The sequence below is a fragment of the Cryptomeria japonica genome, chromosome 10 (assembly GCF_030272615.1).
Source record: "Cryptomeria japonica chromosome 10, Sugi_1.0, whole genome shotgun sequence".
NCBI lineage: Eukaryota > Viridiplantae > Streptophyta > Pinopsida > Cupressales > Cupressaceae > Cryptomeria > Cryptomeria japonica.
Genome location: NC_081414.1, coordinates 565,856,879 through 565,876,510, shown reverse-complemented (window position 1 = coordinate 565,876,510; position 19,632 = coordinate 565,856,879). Strand labels below are relative to the sequence as shown.

The window sequence follows — 19,632 nt, the reverse complement described above, 5'->3', positions numbered from 1 at the left end:
TCAATGAATATTACAAAGTTCTCAACACTTATCAACAAAGAAAATGACCTTCCCAATATAATATTATAGATGATTGTGAGTCCAATCTTTGGATGCCTCACACTCCAATATCTGCAAACTGAAACATCTGTAACACCTCTGAAACGAACAGATTCAAAACTATAATAACAAGAACCCCAATCTGATAAATGATTAAATCTGAATAGATGAGTTCAATCTGATAGTGAAACAAATAACCCTAATCTGAATGTATACACAAATGAACCCAATATAGATGATTACCAACTGATTATTCACAGATTTTCAGAAGTCTTGTAAAAAGATGTAATTCAAAACTTGTTACAATCTACTGGAATTAATATTTTGTGAGCCTTGTACAAATCTCTTCGAAATACAATAAATGCAGATATACCTGATTTATATTGCTGCACAGATTATCATGAACCTCCGATATTCAAACCAGACTTTTAAGTGTTGTTTTTATGCAACGCTCTTTTTCTTCAGAATTTTGTACTGTACAGAATGGTCTACAGACTCTACACACAAGATGTCTTCATTTCAGGATTCAAAAGTATTAAGCATCTGTAATTCACGTTACTTATTCATCACACATTCATCACCCTCCCTGCAGTTTCGAAAATGAAGGTATATATTGAATATGAGGCAGGTAAAGTCGGTTTCAACTGTTTTAGACAGTTGTTGATTAGTTTCCACTAAACATTTAATAATGATATCTTTTTGAACTGAGTCTTTGTTATTTTTGTTTCATTAAACATAATAATGACTCTCTTTCGAACTATAAGTTTGTTCCTTTTCATTATCAAGACAAGTTCAAACCAATAATCTTAGTGTGGTAATGATAACCACCTTCAACCACCATCATAATATAATATCACCATTGTATTAAATACATTTTCAGCAATGTTTCGAGATACTGTCTCTTCTTCTCTGCAATGTGAAGACCTTTGTGTTTATCAGTCTGAAACTCAGCCTGTATACACCAAGATATACCTTTTCAGGACGTGCAACCTTCTCTTACCTGTCACAGCTTTCACCTGACCTGAACAATATATAAATCAGCAATTCGTAGATATAGTAGTGTGCGTGTTCACATAAAACATTTCTCTGTTGATAGTGAAAATGGCATTCAATACATGATATAGTCCTGTATGTGGTCTGCAATAATGAGAGTTTGTAAAACATTCTGTATCTCCAGCAAGGTATACATTTCACACATTAATGTTTTATTTAAATTGTATGTCTTCTTCATTCTTTCTGATCTGTATATCTTTATCATACTAACCATGTCAAAGTTCATCAATACAAATTTGCAGACTGGAACGATAACAACAAAATCCAGGACATATACATCATACATCATATAAACAGGAAATCATACAATATTTGACATCAATGCCAAATACCAACAAGTGGTTCATCTCATTGATTCAAATATTTCCCTTTTGGATCAAAATTAAATATGAAACTGAGTCTAAGAAGATAGGGAAGGCTGAAGCAAAACGGTCAAGTAGTCTTTGTAGGCCCAAAAAAGTGTAACGAATTCTTTTTTGTTACCCCCTCTCTTACTTTTTCTTTCTAACGATGTGTCTTGTTGATCTATTTCTAGTGAGGCTCCAGTCTGAAACCTGCCAATATAATGAGATGAAAACCTAACATATGACTTCTTGAAACTTGAATTTTTTTATTTTTTTAAAATAGAGCTATGTGCTCTGGTAAACAGAAAAGTTCAGCTAAATAGACGTTTAAATTTGGAATTGATATGTAGATGCAAATTAGGAGAGCAGAAAATGCTACCTCTAACTCTGCTGTCGTCTAGCAGATTTGAAACTAGCAATTAAAAAACATTGATTTTGTCTCTCTGAACTGTAAAGTGGACCTTTCTAAAAGAACAAAAACTTAAAACATCAAATGGCACAACTCTAGGAATTCAAACAAATCAATACAAAACTTTAATTGACATCACCATAGCATTTGCATACAGATTATAGACTCATAATTAATTCTTAGTTATCTTTTTTCAACATACTTGGTTGCTAGGCCTTCAATAACTTCTACTGTTGTATCTGCAATCCATCACAATTTTGCTGTTGGAAGACATCCAACCAAATCTGATGCAATTTTGATGTTGGAAGATATTGCACGACCACCTTTAATCACTTTTTTAGTGTGTTTCAGGGTTTCGTGGGTCGGGGGAAAGGGGCACAATTTTTTGCCAGATTAATTATGATTTTCAAAGAGATTTTTTTGCAGATTAATCACATTTTAAATTTTTGACCAGAAGTCAACAATTTTTACTATAAATTGGGGAAAAAGTCGTTGAGATGTCTGATTTTTTGGAAATCGCGATTAAACAGGTTTTTTACCAGATTTTTGCTTCCAAGTTCTATGCTTTGAACCATTGGGCATGAAGCTCGCCTGATTGCTTTTGGAAGAGTTTTAGAAGGCAGAGCATCCAACTTCTCATTGTTTTCTTTTTGTAAAATATTACCTCGTTCTGGATAAAATCCAGAAGAATCAGTTTGTATATTATTCATCTTGTTAATGATTCCCTCTTTTGGGTCATTTTTTTGCCTCCTTTTGCACTGCTCTCTTTGTAGATTTACTCTCTGTTAAAGGATTTACTAGAGTAGGATTTGTTCTAAAACAAGTGCATTCATTCATTTGTCCCCAATCCTCTAATTAATGGGCAATCATTGATTTCTCCACTTGCTGATCTTTTACATTGGACTCAAGTTGTTCTTAGGTTTTTTTACCTGCTTGTCAGTTAGTTCTGCTCCTGCTATCACATTGCCCTTTAAAGATAGTCCCAGTTTATTCTTTGTTAACGAATCATTCATATTATTCTCATCCATTCTAAAAGGAGCATTTTCAGGCATGCTTCTCAAGTCTCCTGTTTGAAGGACTATTGGTGGTTTGTCAGACAACTTTTGTGATGGTAGTTGTTGCTCTTTTATCTTGGAATCCCATTGCCCTTGAAGTTGTTTTACCTTATCTTCAAGATTTATGCACATCTGTTCTCTTTCATTTAGCTTTTCAAGGTATTGCATGTTTTCTTTGTCTAACTGTTCCTGGTGCTCTTTATGTATGATTTCAAGTTCTTCTTCTAGTTCCTTTACTGTTTCGTGAAGTGTTCTACATAATTGTTCACTCCCCTTGAGATTAGTTTCCATGTTCTGTGTATTTTCTTCCATAATTTTTGTCATGTCATCCTTCATCCTTACTTTTTGTTTGGCCTTTTCAAACATTTGTTTGTACTTTAAAAGTTCACTGGAATCAAGTTGTTTCTTTGGAGGACCTAGTTCTATGCATCAGACTCTAGTGGCAGAGTTTAATGAGCTTAATGTTTCTCTTTAGTCGTTCTCATTCGGACTAATTTGCACAGACATTAATATCTTTGAATCTCCTCCTAGTGAATCCTGTAGGAAATTTGTGAGCTTGGAGTTCCCATAAGGAATATGGCTGCTTTTGGTTGCCAAGGCAGATGTAACATCACCAAGGGTAGAAAGTAATTTATTGATAGACTGGATTTCTTTCAGACTTCTCCCTGTACATCAGTTTTTGAAATTTGCTATTGTCTCACTTTGTGCCAGATCAACAAGCCATTTTGCTTCTGGTGCACTCCCCAGTGACTAAGCTCTCACCCTTTACCATCACACAAAGTATGCAGTGAGATCGACTGCTATGCTCATTAGTGTTGGTGGAACCAACTGCTCTAGCACTGCTTCCAGTTTGCAATACTTCCCACACATCACTCATGGTGTGCACTTGTGCTTCAACAAGTCCAGGAACATGTACACCTTCAGCTACCTGTTTTGTCTCAAGCTTTTGAACAATTTGCCATGGCGAGGTTGGGATGCCCAGTAGATCAGGTATCTGCTCATTGTAAACTTCCAACACGCTTACAGAGATATCATATTTAAATAGTTCAATTCTTTCAGTAGCTACTCAAAAGAGCTCCTCCAATGTGTGGTAGTTAACTCCTTGGTTTTCATCTGTTCCCCCGATTGTGAATGTTTACCTAGTTCCAGTTTGCCCATAAGAAAAGTTGCAAACATTATATCCACCCAAAACAGACACAGTGACTGGTGCAGTGTCAGCAAAAATGGCCACCTAATTATCTTGAGGAGTGAAAACATGGTCAGAGTTGAGTTCTTTCTCTGAAGTCCCATTTGCATGAATGCTCAATTCGTTCTCCTTGGCTGCATCGAATTCCATCACTGAAGAAGCACCTGCTAAAGTCAATGGGCGACACCTGCAGAATACCCTAATGTTTTCTTTTAGTTTCAAAACCTTATTGTAAAGCTTTTTCCTTTCTGTGTTTCCATTGGTGTACTTTACTTTGAGGTCTTCAGCTCTGCAGAACCAGAGCTTGCACTGCAGATGTCATTCTGCCGAGATTAGGGATGCCAGTGACACAGTTGTGTGCCTCTTCTGATAGTATAATATAATCTTTTCTTAGGATCTGGATTTGAGCTTTCAAGTCACAAATGGATGAAGCCATAAACCGTCTCTTTCTTATAATTCTCTTGAAGCTCCCCTAACTGAGAAGATGGGCCCTCCATGGCTCGTTCTAGAGATTGAACAGGAAATGATTTGCTGTCAAGCTCAATCCTCAGCATCTCAAGTTGAAGGATGGATTCGTTGAGGGACATCATGCTTCATGACATTCATTTTTCTTTGATTCATATCCTCTAGTAAGCTCATCAATTTCTGCCCTTGCTCCATGTTTTTACCACTTCTTATTCCATGTAATTGATTGTTCACAGCTTCTTGAATTGCATTGCCATTAGCCGCATCTATGCTTCTTTCGAGGTTCTCATGGCATCCAACAATTGATGATTCTGGTTCTGAACCTGAAAGCAAGGGCACCCTTTGAATAAAAAATTCCACAAACAATAGGATTTCCAATAACACTCTGGAATCTTATTGTTAATGTATCATCTTTAGCAATCACTGTCTTTGCATCCATCAGAACAAGTGGAGTGTTTGAACCCACACAAGTATATATATCCAGCTCTGACATAATATTATGATATTGTATGAACACATCAAACACTCTCATCCCAGGAGGCCCATTGGTAAATAGTAAATACCATCACTGCAAAATGAAGTTCCACAAAATAATCTCCTTCATTATCTGTCCTGCATTAATGCTCAGAATGAATCCTCCTGATTTGCCTGAGCCCTGTTGTGCAGAGCACAGGGTCATCCAAGTTGCTCTCTGAGTCCCCATTGCTTCAGAATGTATAAATTTCTTTTAAATTATCATTTGGACGTTCAATCCCATTCTGTATATCTTCATTCTCAGCCTTAGAAAACATGGCTGGAAGATCTGCAATATCACCAGGGCTACACTTCAACAAAAATTGCAGGTTATCATAATCTGAAGGGGTTCTGATAGCAATTTCTTGGAAGCCTGTGGATGAATTATTCAGCATGTTTAACATCAAAATCCGGAGGGGTGTTAGGATTTAGTGAGAGCAAATGCATTCAACCGTTGCTTCTTGTTAATACTAGCTGATATAGGAAGGCCAAATTTTGAAAGGTATTTTTTTGGTAGGTAAAAAAATGGCTATTCAGCAGCCTCTTTCTTATGTTAGCAAATTCAGGTGTCCTATTTTCCTATATGCAGACTGGGATAAATGAAAGTCTCCATTGCATGCATAAATAAATGATAGCATACATGTGTAAAAGTTAGTAATGAAGACAATGCTGTGTGTAATGTCCGCTTCGGGGATATTCTTAATTTTTCTCTAAAATAACAATTTCAATTAAAATAAGAAATATAGTTTAAAATACAAACTTACCAATGAATTTTGTCCTTTCCAACATAAAATTTGGTTCAAACCCTGCAATAATGTAAGTCAACATTTGAAATGTAATTCATAAGGCCAATTAGTTCTGCAAGGATTAGGGATCCAATAACATATAAATGCATATATAATCAATTGCACTAATAATCAAATCATATAATCATAATAATAGCTGTTGAATCTTTTAGTAGAAATAAGTATTTAAGTTGAATGACGTCAGTCATTGGGATCTAATTTATTGTTTCATTTCCAAGAATCAACCATAGTAGGGATTGAAGAGGAAAGCACAATCTGGTGCCTGGAACCATTTGCCGCAACTATGCCCAAGGGTGTGATATAACACTCCTTGCCCCACAAGTGGCAGGAACTCTTGTCCATCCAACATGAGGTGGTCGACTTAGAGGGGGAACCTGTATCTGCTCTCTCAATTGTGTCTCCTCACTAACCCATACATGAATTTTCTATTCCTTAGTTGCACTTCCCATAATTAACCACTGTAGGGATTGGAGAGGACAACACAAAAGGATGCATGGAACCATTGGTTGCAAGTAAGCCCAAGGGTGTGATATAACTCCCTTCGGCCCACAAGTGGCAGGAACAATTGTGCATCAAACATGGGGTGGTCTACTTAAAAGGGGAACCCATATCTGGTCTCCCAATCATTTCACCTTGCTAACCCACACATGATTGCTTGTAGGAGAATAAATTTATTTAATAAATGATTATAATAGTCTAGTTAGATTAGCAGTTCCCTTTCTTAATTATCTTAATACTTTATGTAAGATCATCATATTGCATACCAATTACTGGCTAGATCACAAGTCTCCTATTCGCAGGTTATTAGATCAAGGTTGTTGTTGCAGGTCCTGAATAACTGATCTGATTGAATTCCTTGATGTTCCCCGACATGCTGATTTTGCTTATATATCCCACAAGAGGGAGAGAAGGGTTATGTCTTTTACACGGCCACAGCCCTTCCAAAATGGTTGTCTTTTGTAGACTTGTCTGTTGACTTTGCATTGGTAAAATTGATGCTGTTTTATTTTATTGAGATCGCTTCTATTTGTAGTCGCTCCCCGTCAATGATTATTAAACACTCGTATTAGTATAAGCATAGAATTGCTGCCTTCTCTAGATTGACCCCAAGCCTCTTTATCCATTGTGGCTTTTGGAAATTGGTTTATTCAATGACTGGTTAAGACTAACAGATTGCTGCTGAAGGAAATGAGTATTAATAAACTCCCTCGTGTGGCTTTTCAGCTTTAATATAAGAAAATTGTGAAGTCCTCTAAATAAGACAAATTTTGTGAGCATGTATGCATATCTGATTTTATTATTTTTATTTTCTTTTAAGGTAGGTTGTGAGAAAGTATCATGGCGGGGGCATGACACTGTGAATGAAAGCCTCCTTGTCAGACTAAGTAAACAGTATCTATCTGAGCTTCTCCCATACGAATTATTCATGAGTGTCATAAAATTAAGCATTCAAATAAACCTCCATTTATAAACCAAGAATCTAAGGATTGAACATTTATAAGCCCATTAAATGATTTTATTTTAATTCAATTCTCAACCTTAAATGACATTTTGTTCTGTTTTTATCTTCTTTCCTTTCGATGGTATTTCACCAAAAACTAACAAAATTTTCTTCTCTGTTACCTCTATCACCAAGCTTTTTGGCTTGATCTCTTACCGATGAATCGGATGACTGTTCTTGTTGTTGTGTCATGTGCAGTTGTTGCTAGCTTATTTGTGTTTATATTGATTCTCACTGAAGAACTTCGATATAAACCACTCCAACTCTTTGGTCAGACAGCATTCTCATAGCATAATAATATTTGTCTGCATAACATTATGAAACAAGAAACTGCCAAGTGCTTTTATGAATTAGTGGTCACCAAACAAGGCTTATCAGTAAAAAAATTACATCCCAGTTTTGAACATTCAACATGGCATTCAAGGTAGTCATCACGAATAGACATCGTCTTTGACTCAGAACTCGCAATAGTCACCAGTCTTCATGTCTAGCACTTCATGATGAAGATACTGTCTACTGATGTCCCCACCAATCATGACAGAATGCTCCACCCGCAAAAGTAACTCCCTAGTGCTCCAAGAGAAAAATAATTGCATTCAATAATGACAACTGTAACTCCTATTGTTGACCTGCCACCTGTTACCTTCCTGATTAATGCTTCTACAATAATATGACAAGTATACTGGAGAATAAATAATTAAATAATGCCTACCAAACCCTCATGTGCATCCCCATGCAATTCATTCCAAAATGTTTGGAGACAACATTATTCTTGATTGCAATTGAATGCACACTAAATACTAACATATTGATTATGAAGAACAAGTAAAGCTGGAAATTGCTTCTATGCTCACTGTCAAGCTGCATATAACTACAAACAATTGAGCTCTCCTAATTTTGATCACTGGAAGACTCACACAAGCTTCCAATGATGCAATCCAACCCTCACACCTTAAAATGGAGTTTAGTATAACCCCCCTCATTCACTTGAAGCATCCAGAGGTGAACTTGAATGGAGTGTTCAATTGTTCGCTTTAAACTCTAGATTTCTTATATTGTGGCAAAACTGTCAGTTTTCAGCAGATGGCAGTTCTGCAACTGCCTCCTAACATTAAAATGTTTTCTGCTGCTGATCATTTTTGGAAACTTCATACTGATAAAAAATAAACCTCTCCAGATCCTTATGGATCAGAGTTGATCCAGTATATATGGTCTTGCTGTACATCCCTTCCGGTGACCTTGAATCAGTTATGCAGTTTACTGTAATTCTAGCAACTTTTTCTTTGATCTCCTTTGTTAAACACTGTATTTACTATTCTTCCTTTTCTATGAAGCTTTGGATGAATTAATGCTTTAATAATATATATGTGCATTACTATGGTCATTCCAACTAAACATAATCTTTCCACCAAGACTGGGTTGTCTTTCTATAACCTACATGTTTGATATATTTATCTATTGTGTTTCTTGTTGATTTTAGACTTTCAGATTTAAACTATACTCAGAAAACTGAAGTTAATTACTAAATCAATATATTTGCTGTTTAGTTTAATTACTTTCAGACTTAGACATAAACATAAATTGAGCAAAATGAACACGACACACAAATACCTTGGGAAAACCTCCTAGGAGGAAAAACCCAGCCAACAGATCCTCAAATCCGACCATGAATTATATCCAATTGTAACAGTACATTACTTAGCTGGTAGCTTTCATGTGGCACACCAATTTGTCTAAGCCTTTCACACAGCAATACACCTCTTGAATCTGTTTTGCATATAACAGCAAGATGACCTTCAGATGAATAGATCTGGAAATTGTCTTTGGCTTCACATATGTCTTGCAATTCACTTCTTCTATTGAAGTTCACCCTTGTATTAACAATCGCCTCAATGCACACTTACTTCACTTCGCATTTAGAATTCTTTCTTTCTGATTTTCGCACTTGCAGAAAGATTATCGCATGTGATGTAATTGTATATTAATGAGGTCAAGTAGTTGTTTATTTATATGAGGCAAGAGGACCTATTTGATGTCGGCTTGGTGCTGATCCTTTTTATTTATTTTATTACTTTAAAAGGTCGGCCCTATTAGAGGGAACACGTTTCCCTTTTGAGTGGCGTGTGTCTTTTAGTTATAGGGTCGGCCCTATTAGAGGGAACACGTTTCCCTTTAGTGTGGCGTGTGAGAGGGGAGAGAAGGGCCCAACCCTTGGCGGCTTCCAATGTTGCCTTAAGGCAATTGGAATCCACATTCTACCTAGTTACAATCAACACTCCCTCTTTTAACTGCGGAGAAAGATAATCTTACAACCATGTCACAAGATTAGGGCCCAGCTCTAAGTAATACATACAATGTTTAAATTGTAATCTGAACTTAGCTGTCAACTTCAAATACTCCTTAGAGAGGATCACAACAAGTAGCCACAAATAGTAGCCCATAGTATCCATCTTGTACTGCATGTGGAGGGTGAATCCAAAACTTTAACATGCACACTTGCAAGTCATGAATACATACACAAGTATGCATGAACATCATGGAGTCTTTCCATGCTATCCATCACGCATATCCACCATTCATTGCCTTTACCTCAGTCTTCTCCCAAAGAAGAATGTAACATCATAATCTTCCATCTTGCACCCAAGCATACAGTTGAGTTACATAACCATTGTCCTCCATCTTGCACACAAGCATAGAATGAAAACATAGTCCTCCATCTTGCACACAAGCATAGAATGGAATCTAATAAACATAATCCCCCATCTTGCACACAAGCAAATAATGGAATAAACATAATCTCAATCTTGCACACAAGCAAAGAATGTATCCACCTTACATTGCCCGTAGAGGGTGGAGAGGATCTTTTATGCCATCTTACATTGCCCGTAGAGGATGGTTACATTTGATCTTCTCCCTGGGAAGAGTACAATACCACCTTGCATTGCCTGCAGAAGGTAGTTGATACAACACAATGTATCACTGAGGTTGAGACTCCCTCTCAACCAAGGTAGTGTTTTCCACAGCTCCAAGGCTATTTTTTGAAGTACTCAAGTTTCAAGAGACTTGGTGAGAACATTTGCAACACATGATTGTCCTGCCATAAAACACTGAATTGTCAGGTATCTCTATACAACCTTGATAATAAATCAAAACAACATAACAAGAATTTTGAGAAATCACATTGCTTCTCTTGATGCAACACTTGCAACAATGTATTTAGCTTCAACAATACTCAATGCAACTGAGGACTGTTCCTGTAGGTTCAAGAGATCGTAGCGGGTGAATGCTTGAAGTGTTTTCCTTGTCCGTAACACTTCTTGACCAATCTGAACCTAAGTAGTCCTCTAATGTGATGGCAGCTTAAGCCCATAATCAATTGTGTCTTGCAAATATATCAAGATATGCTTGGCTGCAACGATATGTCTAGCTTTGATTAGCTGAAGCACTCACCAATCAACCTGACTCTATTCAGATGAATCTGCAAAATCATAGTTGGCTGCAGACATACTCAACTTCTTCAAGTTAGTTTCCATATAGGTTTACAATCTATAATTCTAACATATCAATAGAAAACTTGACTTAGAATAATTTCATTAGATCCTTGCCACACTTCTAACCTAGAAGTAATGCATTTTAGATTTAGATCTTCCATCTCAATTCTGAGCTATTTCTTTCTTATATCAAATTATGAGACTATCTTTATCAGTTAGTTAGATCATCCACATAAGAAATCAGAATTAGCATTTCAAATATTTTAAGGAACATGTTAGAATCTTTATAAAACCCTAGGCTTATCAAGTAATTGTCAATTCTTTCATACCAAGAGTTTTATTGAAGATCATAGGGCTCCCTCTTAATCCTCAATATTAGATTGATAGCCAAGCATCATAGTATCATAAGTATTCATAAACAAGGATGAGAAAAGCCAACTTCACCTTTTATGAATTGGACTCATGGCATAATTATGATCATGACATATCTTCAAACTTGTTCTAATTGAGTGTGAAGATCCTTATGCCTTATTTCAAAGCTCCCTCTGAAGCCACATCAATCCAAGCTTATGGATTTCTGATGTCAATATGGCTTTGGCCCTCGCCATACATCATCTACTATACGAGGTTATATAAAAATGACCTTGGGTGGGAATCACAACATTCATGATAAGTTAGATGTATCCCTTTAACAATATAACCAATGATACATAGAATGTTGAGACGATACTTAAGTGACACAAATTAAAAGAGCCAGCCTGTAACATACAACTTGAAACTTGTATATCACCATATAGGTTATAACAAAAATCTAATTTCATGAAGGATGTACAAAGAAATTCATAAGGGTTAAGTCATGTTCATTTTCTGTCTCACCAAGGTTTCCACAGATTTGAGAGTATATTCATTCAACCATTAGTATGACCTAATATAGTTTACAATTAGCTCACAAAAGTACGATAGTTATCGACTAGAACAATTCTAAGTCAGCAATTGAGGATATAGTGTATATCATTAATTTCCATAATACTTCACATTTTATGATAACAAATACTCAACTAAAAAGTCAGTTTTATGTAACTATTACAGAATCATTCAATTGATAGTCAAAACTCAATTAGATCATAGATGAGGAATTACTAATACCTTTTAATAATGAAGTACCACATGATGGTGACATAGAATGTTTACAAGGAGAGTGAAGTATACTTACCAATGAAGATACTAACCAAACAATGATAGTGAGAGCTTGATAGAGAACACATTCTTCCATGAATCAATAGCAATTAGTAAGCTGTAGTATATATAATCAAAATGACAAACCAGCTAAGGTTGATACATGACAACCTATAATGTATGCTTTCAAATCACAGGGCTAGAGTCAAGCTACCACGGTGCCATAGCTCATGACATTCACTGAAGCTATCAACGGTACCACCAACTATGCATGGAAGGTCAACGGGAGAGATCTTAACATTAATATATGGTTGGTAACTGAGTTGTCCCAAAATGGTGCAGGAAGGACAATATACTACCATCTTTTCCAATCCTATATCTTGAACATAATTTATCATGTAAGAATGAAATGTTGCAATAGTATTCAACCGTAAACCTGCGAGAATAACCTTAGCTCAGATTAAGCATGCAGATTCAGAACATTAGCTCGGAGAATTTATTCACTTAATTCAACAATTTTAGATTCAATTCAGATATTAAACACTACATAAATATGCAGCCCAACGAAATAATAAGCCATTAACAACAACCTTAATTAACCAAGAACACTCTTATAATATTCGGTTTAACAAGGGCTAAATAGAGATTCTTTAACAAGTAGTAAATATAAGAATCTCTCAATAAGACGACTTTGATGACAATGAAAACATTAAATGTTAAATGAACGAATCTCTTATTTTAAAATTATTGAGAGAATACACCTGAATGTGCCAGATTCACTATCAACCTGATGAAGGCTTCCACACGAATTGTAAATACTACCATGCAGGCTTCTCCATTGGTCGAAGGTGAATCATATCCTAATTGTTGCAAATGTGCCCTCATTTGCATTAGGTTCGCTGATCAATGAAACTTGTTTCCAGCCTAAGGAAGATGTTCATAGTTTGAAGACCTAATGATGGTGTTAAGCCACACCTGGACCGACGATGGACTGGTCCAAGAGGGGCCAGTAGCTCAGTGGTAGAGCACTCCAGCAGCGTATGGAAGGTCCTAGGTTCGAGTCCTAGCTGGTCCATGTCTCAACATTTCTTAGGTAAGCGCTGTGTTTTTACTGATAATTGCTTTGCAGACTTCTAAGATATCAAGAAATTGCTAAATACCTTTTACTATTTTAAAACCTCAACGGAATACACACATAATAGCAAGCCCAGGGGCCTGAAATACACATAAATACCACCACAACAAATATTTTTTCGTATATTTTTAGAACACATACAACTTAAAATCTACTAGTCTGATACTACTTACAAATCTGAACATACTAGCCTGATTCAACTACAAAATTTGAACATATGCCTGGAACCTGACCTACTCCCTCCCTGTTAATACTGAAACTTTATGTTGTTATTATGATTGGATGGTTTTTACTGGGAACTTGTTTTTAGGGTTGCATAACTTTGACCTGACATTTGTTAAAGGTTTTTGTGTTTGTTTATGTGTTCCTTTTCTGAATATAAATTAATCAAATGCCTGTGAGTTATAGCTAAATTAGTGTTTGTTAATGCTCCTGCTCTTTTATTGCCATTTCTTTTGTAATCTAAATTATGACAAATGCAGACTGACCCATTTTTTGTCTTTTTCAGGTAGTTGTCTTTACAGATATAAGCCTTGGGAAAGCTATAGAGTACAATGAGTTCTGTCATAACCATAAGCCACCAATTTCCTTTATCAAAGCAGATATCCGTGGGCTTTTTGGAAGTGTGTTTTGTGACTTTGGACCTGAGTTTACTGTATTTGATGTTGACGGGGAGGAACCACACACTGGTATTGTAGCTTCTATTAGTAATGACAATCCTGCTGTAGTTTCATGTGTTGATGATGAAAGGCTTGAGTTCCAGGACGGAGATCTAGTTGTTTTTTCTGAAGTAGTGGGTATGACTGAGTTAAATGATGGAAAGCCAAGAAAGATAAAGAGTGCACGCCCATATTCTTTCTTGCTGGACGAAGATACAACTAATTTTGGAGCTTATGCTGGGAGAGGCATTGTCACTCAGGTCAAGCAACCAAAGGTGTTAAATTTTAAGCCACTGGGAGAGGCACTGAAATATCCTGGTGAATTTCTTTTAAGTGATTTCTCCAAATTTGATCGTCCTCCACTTCTACATTTGGCTTTCCAAGCGCTTGATAAATTTGTAAATGAATTTGGGCGTTTTCCATATGCTGCTTCTGAAGAAGATGCAGGTATTTTTGTTGAAGCAGTAAAGGCCATTAATGAATCATCTTCTGCTGATGAGAAGTTAGATGCTATTGATGAAAATGTATTAAAGCATTTTGCTAGTGGTTCACGAGCAGTATTGAATCCAATGGCATCTATGTTTGGTGGAATTGTTGGACAGGAGGTTGTCAAAGCATGTTCTGGGAAGTTTCACCCACTTTTTCAGGTGTGTATTCTAACCTGTCAAATTCTGATCGGCATGAATCTAATTAGTCACAGATTTTGATCATGTAAAGTAAATTGATAATTCTTTGCTTAAATGTTATCTGGATTGGCATGCAGTTCTTCTATTTTGATTCATTGGAATCCCTTCCAGTTGACCCACTTGGGCCAGAGGATGTTGCACCTTTAAACTGTCGTTATGATGCTCAAATATCTGTATTCGGAAGAGCTTTGCAGAGAAAGTTGGAGGATGCTAAAGTGTTTGTTGTTGGTGCTGGTGCTCTTGGATGTGAGCTCCTAAAGAACTTAGCTCTCATGGGGGTTTCCTCTGGTAACAGTGGAAAGTTGACCATAACTGATGATGATGTTATTGAGAAGAGTAATCTTAGTAGGCAATTTCTCTTTAGGGATTGGAACATTGGTCAGGGAAAATCAACAGTAGCAGCATCAGCAACAAGGGCGATCAATCCACAATTTAAGGTGGAGGCATTGCAAAATCGTGTTAGCCCAGATACTGAAAATATTTTTCACGATGCTTTCTGGGATGATCTTGATGTTGTTTTAAATGCTTTGGACAATGTCAATGCTAGGCTGTATGTAGATTCAAGGTGTGTTTACTTTCAGAAGCCTTTACTAGAGTCTGGAACTCTGGGAGCCAAGTGCAATACTCAGATGGTTATTCCTCATTTAACAGAGAACTATGGAGCATCCAGAGACCCCCCAGAAAAACAAGCTCCTATGTGTACAGTTCACTCATTTCCCCACAATATTGATCATTGCCTAACTTGGGCAAGGTCGGAATTTGAGGGCCTTTTAGAGAAAACACCATCTGAAGTGAATGCTTTTCTTTCAAAACCAGAAGAGTACAAAGCAGCAATGAAGTCAGCAGGGGATGCTCAGGCCCGAGATCTTTTGGAGCATGTAGTAGAATGTTTGATTACAGAGAGATGTGTAACATTTGAAGATTGTGTGTCATGGACAAGAAAAAGGTAATTCTTATTTAAGTTGTTATATTTTTCTTAGTACAAAAGTGTAATGTGCTACCTTGTTTGCCAATAAATTTTTTGGACCTTTTCTACCTCAGACAATTTGTCAAACAGTTTGTATGCATAAATGCCCCAATGAAGGTTTCAATTTATCTTCAGGTTTATGTGTGATTTGAATTGCATTTTTTAAAAATATTACACAAGTTTGCACAAACAGTAAATCAGTGCAATAATCTACTATAGTGTATTCATAACTCATTTACTTGCATTCATAACCAATGAGAAACATCAACAATAGAGAATAGCTGATACAAGAAATTTTCGGAATAATTGATTAGCTGTTATAATCAACAGTAAATTTGCATACAACAGTCATGACCATTTTCCTGCTACAGAATCTTCCCCTTCACCTGGTTGACTCAGAACATGCCTGAAGATGACTTTCCAATTCAGAAAATGAATTTTATTACACAGAATTCATATATCAGGCTGCAACCAGAATTCCAGCACTCAGAAATATTAATCAGCAGCATCCCTCATCAAAAGTTATCTCTTAATTAAATGCCAAACTAAGGTATACTGCTGTCCCTTCAACTCCGAAATAAAAAGCAGAGAATTCATACAGTAGGAGAAATTAATATGACCAGCATACATTCAATTTTTAGAAGCCAGTATACATGCCCAGTTAAGTCTGAGATTTTTTTCTGCAACAACTTATGATACTCCTACTATAGGCTAGGTACGAGGAAAGGAATTATCTCAAACCTCTGTTGAATGCTCAAACACTGAAGAAAAGACAAGGAATAGTATGAGTGCACAGAATTGAGATAAAATTTGTGTGCTTCCTTTTCCTGCGTTGTCTTCTTCCCTGTTTTGTCTTTTCTTGAGACCTGCCTTTTTGAATTTGTCTTTATCTGAGTACTCAGCTGCAAATAGGACAAACCTAAATCGCCCCAATTCAAGAACTCCAAGCCCGATTCTTTTGAAGTAACTTTTGTCTTCAGTGAATTTTCTGAGTGTTGTCTTTTCTTAGCTTGACTGCCACGTCGTGCCTGAACCACAGAGACTTCCAAAAGAGCTGCAGCAATTATTTAGTCAATAATTTAGTCTTTTTTTGTTTGTTTGGGTCCTTAACTCTTATTCACCTCTGTTTGACAGTGATTCACTTTTCTTTGGATCATTCCATTAATTTATTTTTTATCTGTAATTTCTTCTGCGATCTATTCATATTATTATTCTCCAGCGACTCAGTCACAAAATCATACCCAAAATAATAACCAAGACCTGTGACTATGAGAGGAGGCCACCATAGACGTGTGACTATGAGAGGACACAATATTCGTTAAAATAGCCTCCAAATATTTGGTGACAGTAAATTAGGGGAATCCTTCAGAGCCTATTCCTCCTTTAAATAATATTTCATCGTCTCAAGTAGCACCCGATAGCTAGAATCATTTCCTTCGACTTTTTGGGCTTATTCACTCCCCTGCCTTGTAGCATGATTTGTCTTTTAACACAAATTACCAACTATGACTTGCATATGCATTCGAGTTGTTCCCTATGGCATGTGAGCCTTAGAAGGCTTCACAATTTACGCCCAGCAAATGTTTCCTCCACACGCAAACAATAGACAGCTGGTAACACATTCAATCATTTCATACACCCCAAAAACCTTAACGCCAATCTATTAACTAAACTAAGATGGTAGCCTGCAACAGATATTCAGCATCCATATCTTGTGTCTAACAGAAACTTCTTGTGTTAGCAGTGTTCTCTGAAGTTTCATGTACGTATTAAGTAGTTTCAATACAAATAACTTTTTTGTTAAATTGCTATTGATGGATAAGACCAAATGCCAAACCTCTACAACTACCAAGAAATAATGAGAAAGAGAAAGTACAGAGTAAAGATTGTTACAATATTTTCTATATGATTCCTTCAACAATCTCATGTTCTAATAGTCTAATCTCTTCTCAAATTCTTAGTCTACCTTTTCTCAAGATATCTCTCGGTATCCTCTACATATATTTGTGAAATATACAAATGCTAGTTCTTATTTACAATTGAAATTGAATACACAGTCTTATTCTTTTCATAGTTTTTATAAAGATCTGTTTTCAACCTTCAACAAGACTCATCGATTAACCTTTTCTGTTTACTTTTGGAAAGGTTTGAGGATTATTTTTCAAATCGTGTGAAGCAGCTCACTTACACATTCCCTGAGGATGCAACCACGAGTAGTGGTGCACCATTTTGGTCCGCTCCAAAGCGGTTTCCAAAACCTCTACTGTTCAGTTCGAGTGATCCTAGTCACATGGCTCTCCTTACTGCAGGATCTATTTTACGTGCTACTACTTTTGGCATCCCAATTCCTGATTGGGCTTCTAATGCAAGATTTCTAGCTCGTGTGGTAGATGAGGTGGACGTCCCAGCATTCAAGCCAAAGCAAGGCGTGAAAATTGTGACAGATGAAAAAGCTACAAACATGAATGCTTCTACCATTGATGACACTGCAGTTATTGACAATCTAATCAGGACACTGGAAAGTGGTATAACAAACTTGCCTCCAGGCTTTCGAATGAATCCCATTCAATTTGAAAAGGTACTACTTAGTTGCTTAATTACTCTTTTGTCGTTTATTTCCTTTTTCCATTTTATCTCCAGTATTTATGTTATTAAGAATTTTGATGCAATGTGGAATTGCAGGATGATGATACAAACTATCACATGGATCTTATAGCTGGTTTTGCTAACATGCGTGCAAGGAACTATAGCATACCTGAAGTTGACAAGTTGAAGGCAAAATTTATTGCCGGAAGGATTATACCTGCAATAGCTACTACAACAGCTATGGCCACTGGTCTAGTATGTTTGGAACTTTACAAGGTTATTTTAGGTCATAAGGTTGAAATGTTTCGCAACACTTTTGCAAACTTGGCACTTCCACTTTTCTCAATGGCAGAACCTGTGCCCCCTAAGATAATGAAACATGGAGATTTGAGCTGGTCTATTTGGGATCGATGGGTTATTGCTGGCAATCTGTCTTTGCGAGAGCTGTTAAACTGGTTCCAAGCTAAAGGTTTGAGTGCATACAGTATATCATGTGGACAAAGCTTGATATATAACAGTATATTTCCCAAACACAGAGAGAGATTGGACAAGAAATTGGTAGACCTTGCAAGGGAAATAGCAAAGCTGGAGATACCTCCAAGCCGGCGTCATTTTGACATTGTTGTTGCTTGTGAAGATGATGATGGAAATGACATTGATGTGCCTTTGGTATCCATATGCTTTCGTTAGCTGGCCTATCCTTTTGACCCAAAAAAGTACAGAATATCATGTGGCAGCTAAATTTTATTTTATGATTTTCCCTTTACAATCATAGAGGAGGTTCAGTACCCCTGGCCTGGGCTTATGGATTCCTCTGCATGATGGATACCAGGCCTGCCAGGAATCACTGTAACTTGTTATATTGTTAATGTTGCTGTGCAGTGCTCACATAATGGGGCATTGTCATCATGGATGCCTTATTAATTACAATACAGGAAGTAACTACTTAATAATAACATTTAGGGGCTTCAGGTGTTAGTTTTCTTCTTTTGATTTGAAATGATGAAACTGCATTAATGTAATTTATGCTTGCGTACTGTTATTGCCTATGGATTCCTCCAGATTTTGTTCTAGTCATTCAAAATGAATTGTCTGTACATGCTGCTTCTATGTTAACACAGACTAGGAGGACATTGGCGTAGGTTGTAGATTGGTCTTTGTGCTTACCATTTGTATTTACTTGATAATTCTAAAGCCTTTTTCAACAATTTCAATTCATGCATTTGGAGCAATCATTGCATTCTAGGAGATGACATGTCTTTGAGACGCTCTGCAAAACAATAGGGCAAAATGATTTCAATGTGCAAAAACCTGATTATTATCAGGCTAATTGAACCTGAAGGTCGTAAACAAGGTTAGCTATATAACTCTTTATTTTCTTACTGTGTTCATTGTGTTTAAGGCCATGTTTGATTTGAACATGTTATATTCAGAAACGATTGGTACATCAACAGATATTTTTACCTTTGTGATTCCCACATGATGTATGAGTTGTGCTATATGGGGAGAAAGAACAGCATTTTATGGGTTGTGGAGAATACTCTTATCTTGTTTTTGTGGG

At 36.5% G+C, this 19,632-nt stretch overlaps 1 protein-coding gene across 5 annotated transcripts in view; it reads left to right on the top strand.

The window, feature by feature from the left end:
• The window catches only part of LOC131060726 (ubiquitin-activating enzyme E1 2), a 31,085-nt gene extending 11,992 nt beyond the window's left edge, over positions 1-19,093 (top strand). For all 5 annotated transcript variants that reach the window (XM_057994072.2, XM_057994074.2, XM_057994075.2 and 2 more), the window contains 4 exons: positions 13,682-14,479; positions 14,596-15,464; positions 17,631-18,063; positions 18,168-19,093. In XM_057994072.2, coding sequence (XP_057850055.1) covers positions 13,682-14,479; positions 14,596-15,464; positions 17,631-18,063; positions 18,168-18,761 — 2,694 coding nt within the window. In that variant the 3' untranslated portion in view covers positions 18,762-19,093. The remainder of the gene's footprint in view (positions 1-13,681; positions 14,480-14,595; positions 15,465-17,630; positions 18,064-18,167) is intronic.
• The last annotated feature ends 539 nt before the right edge of the window (positions 19,094-19,632 follow it).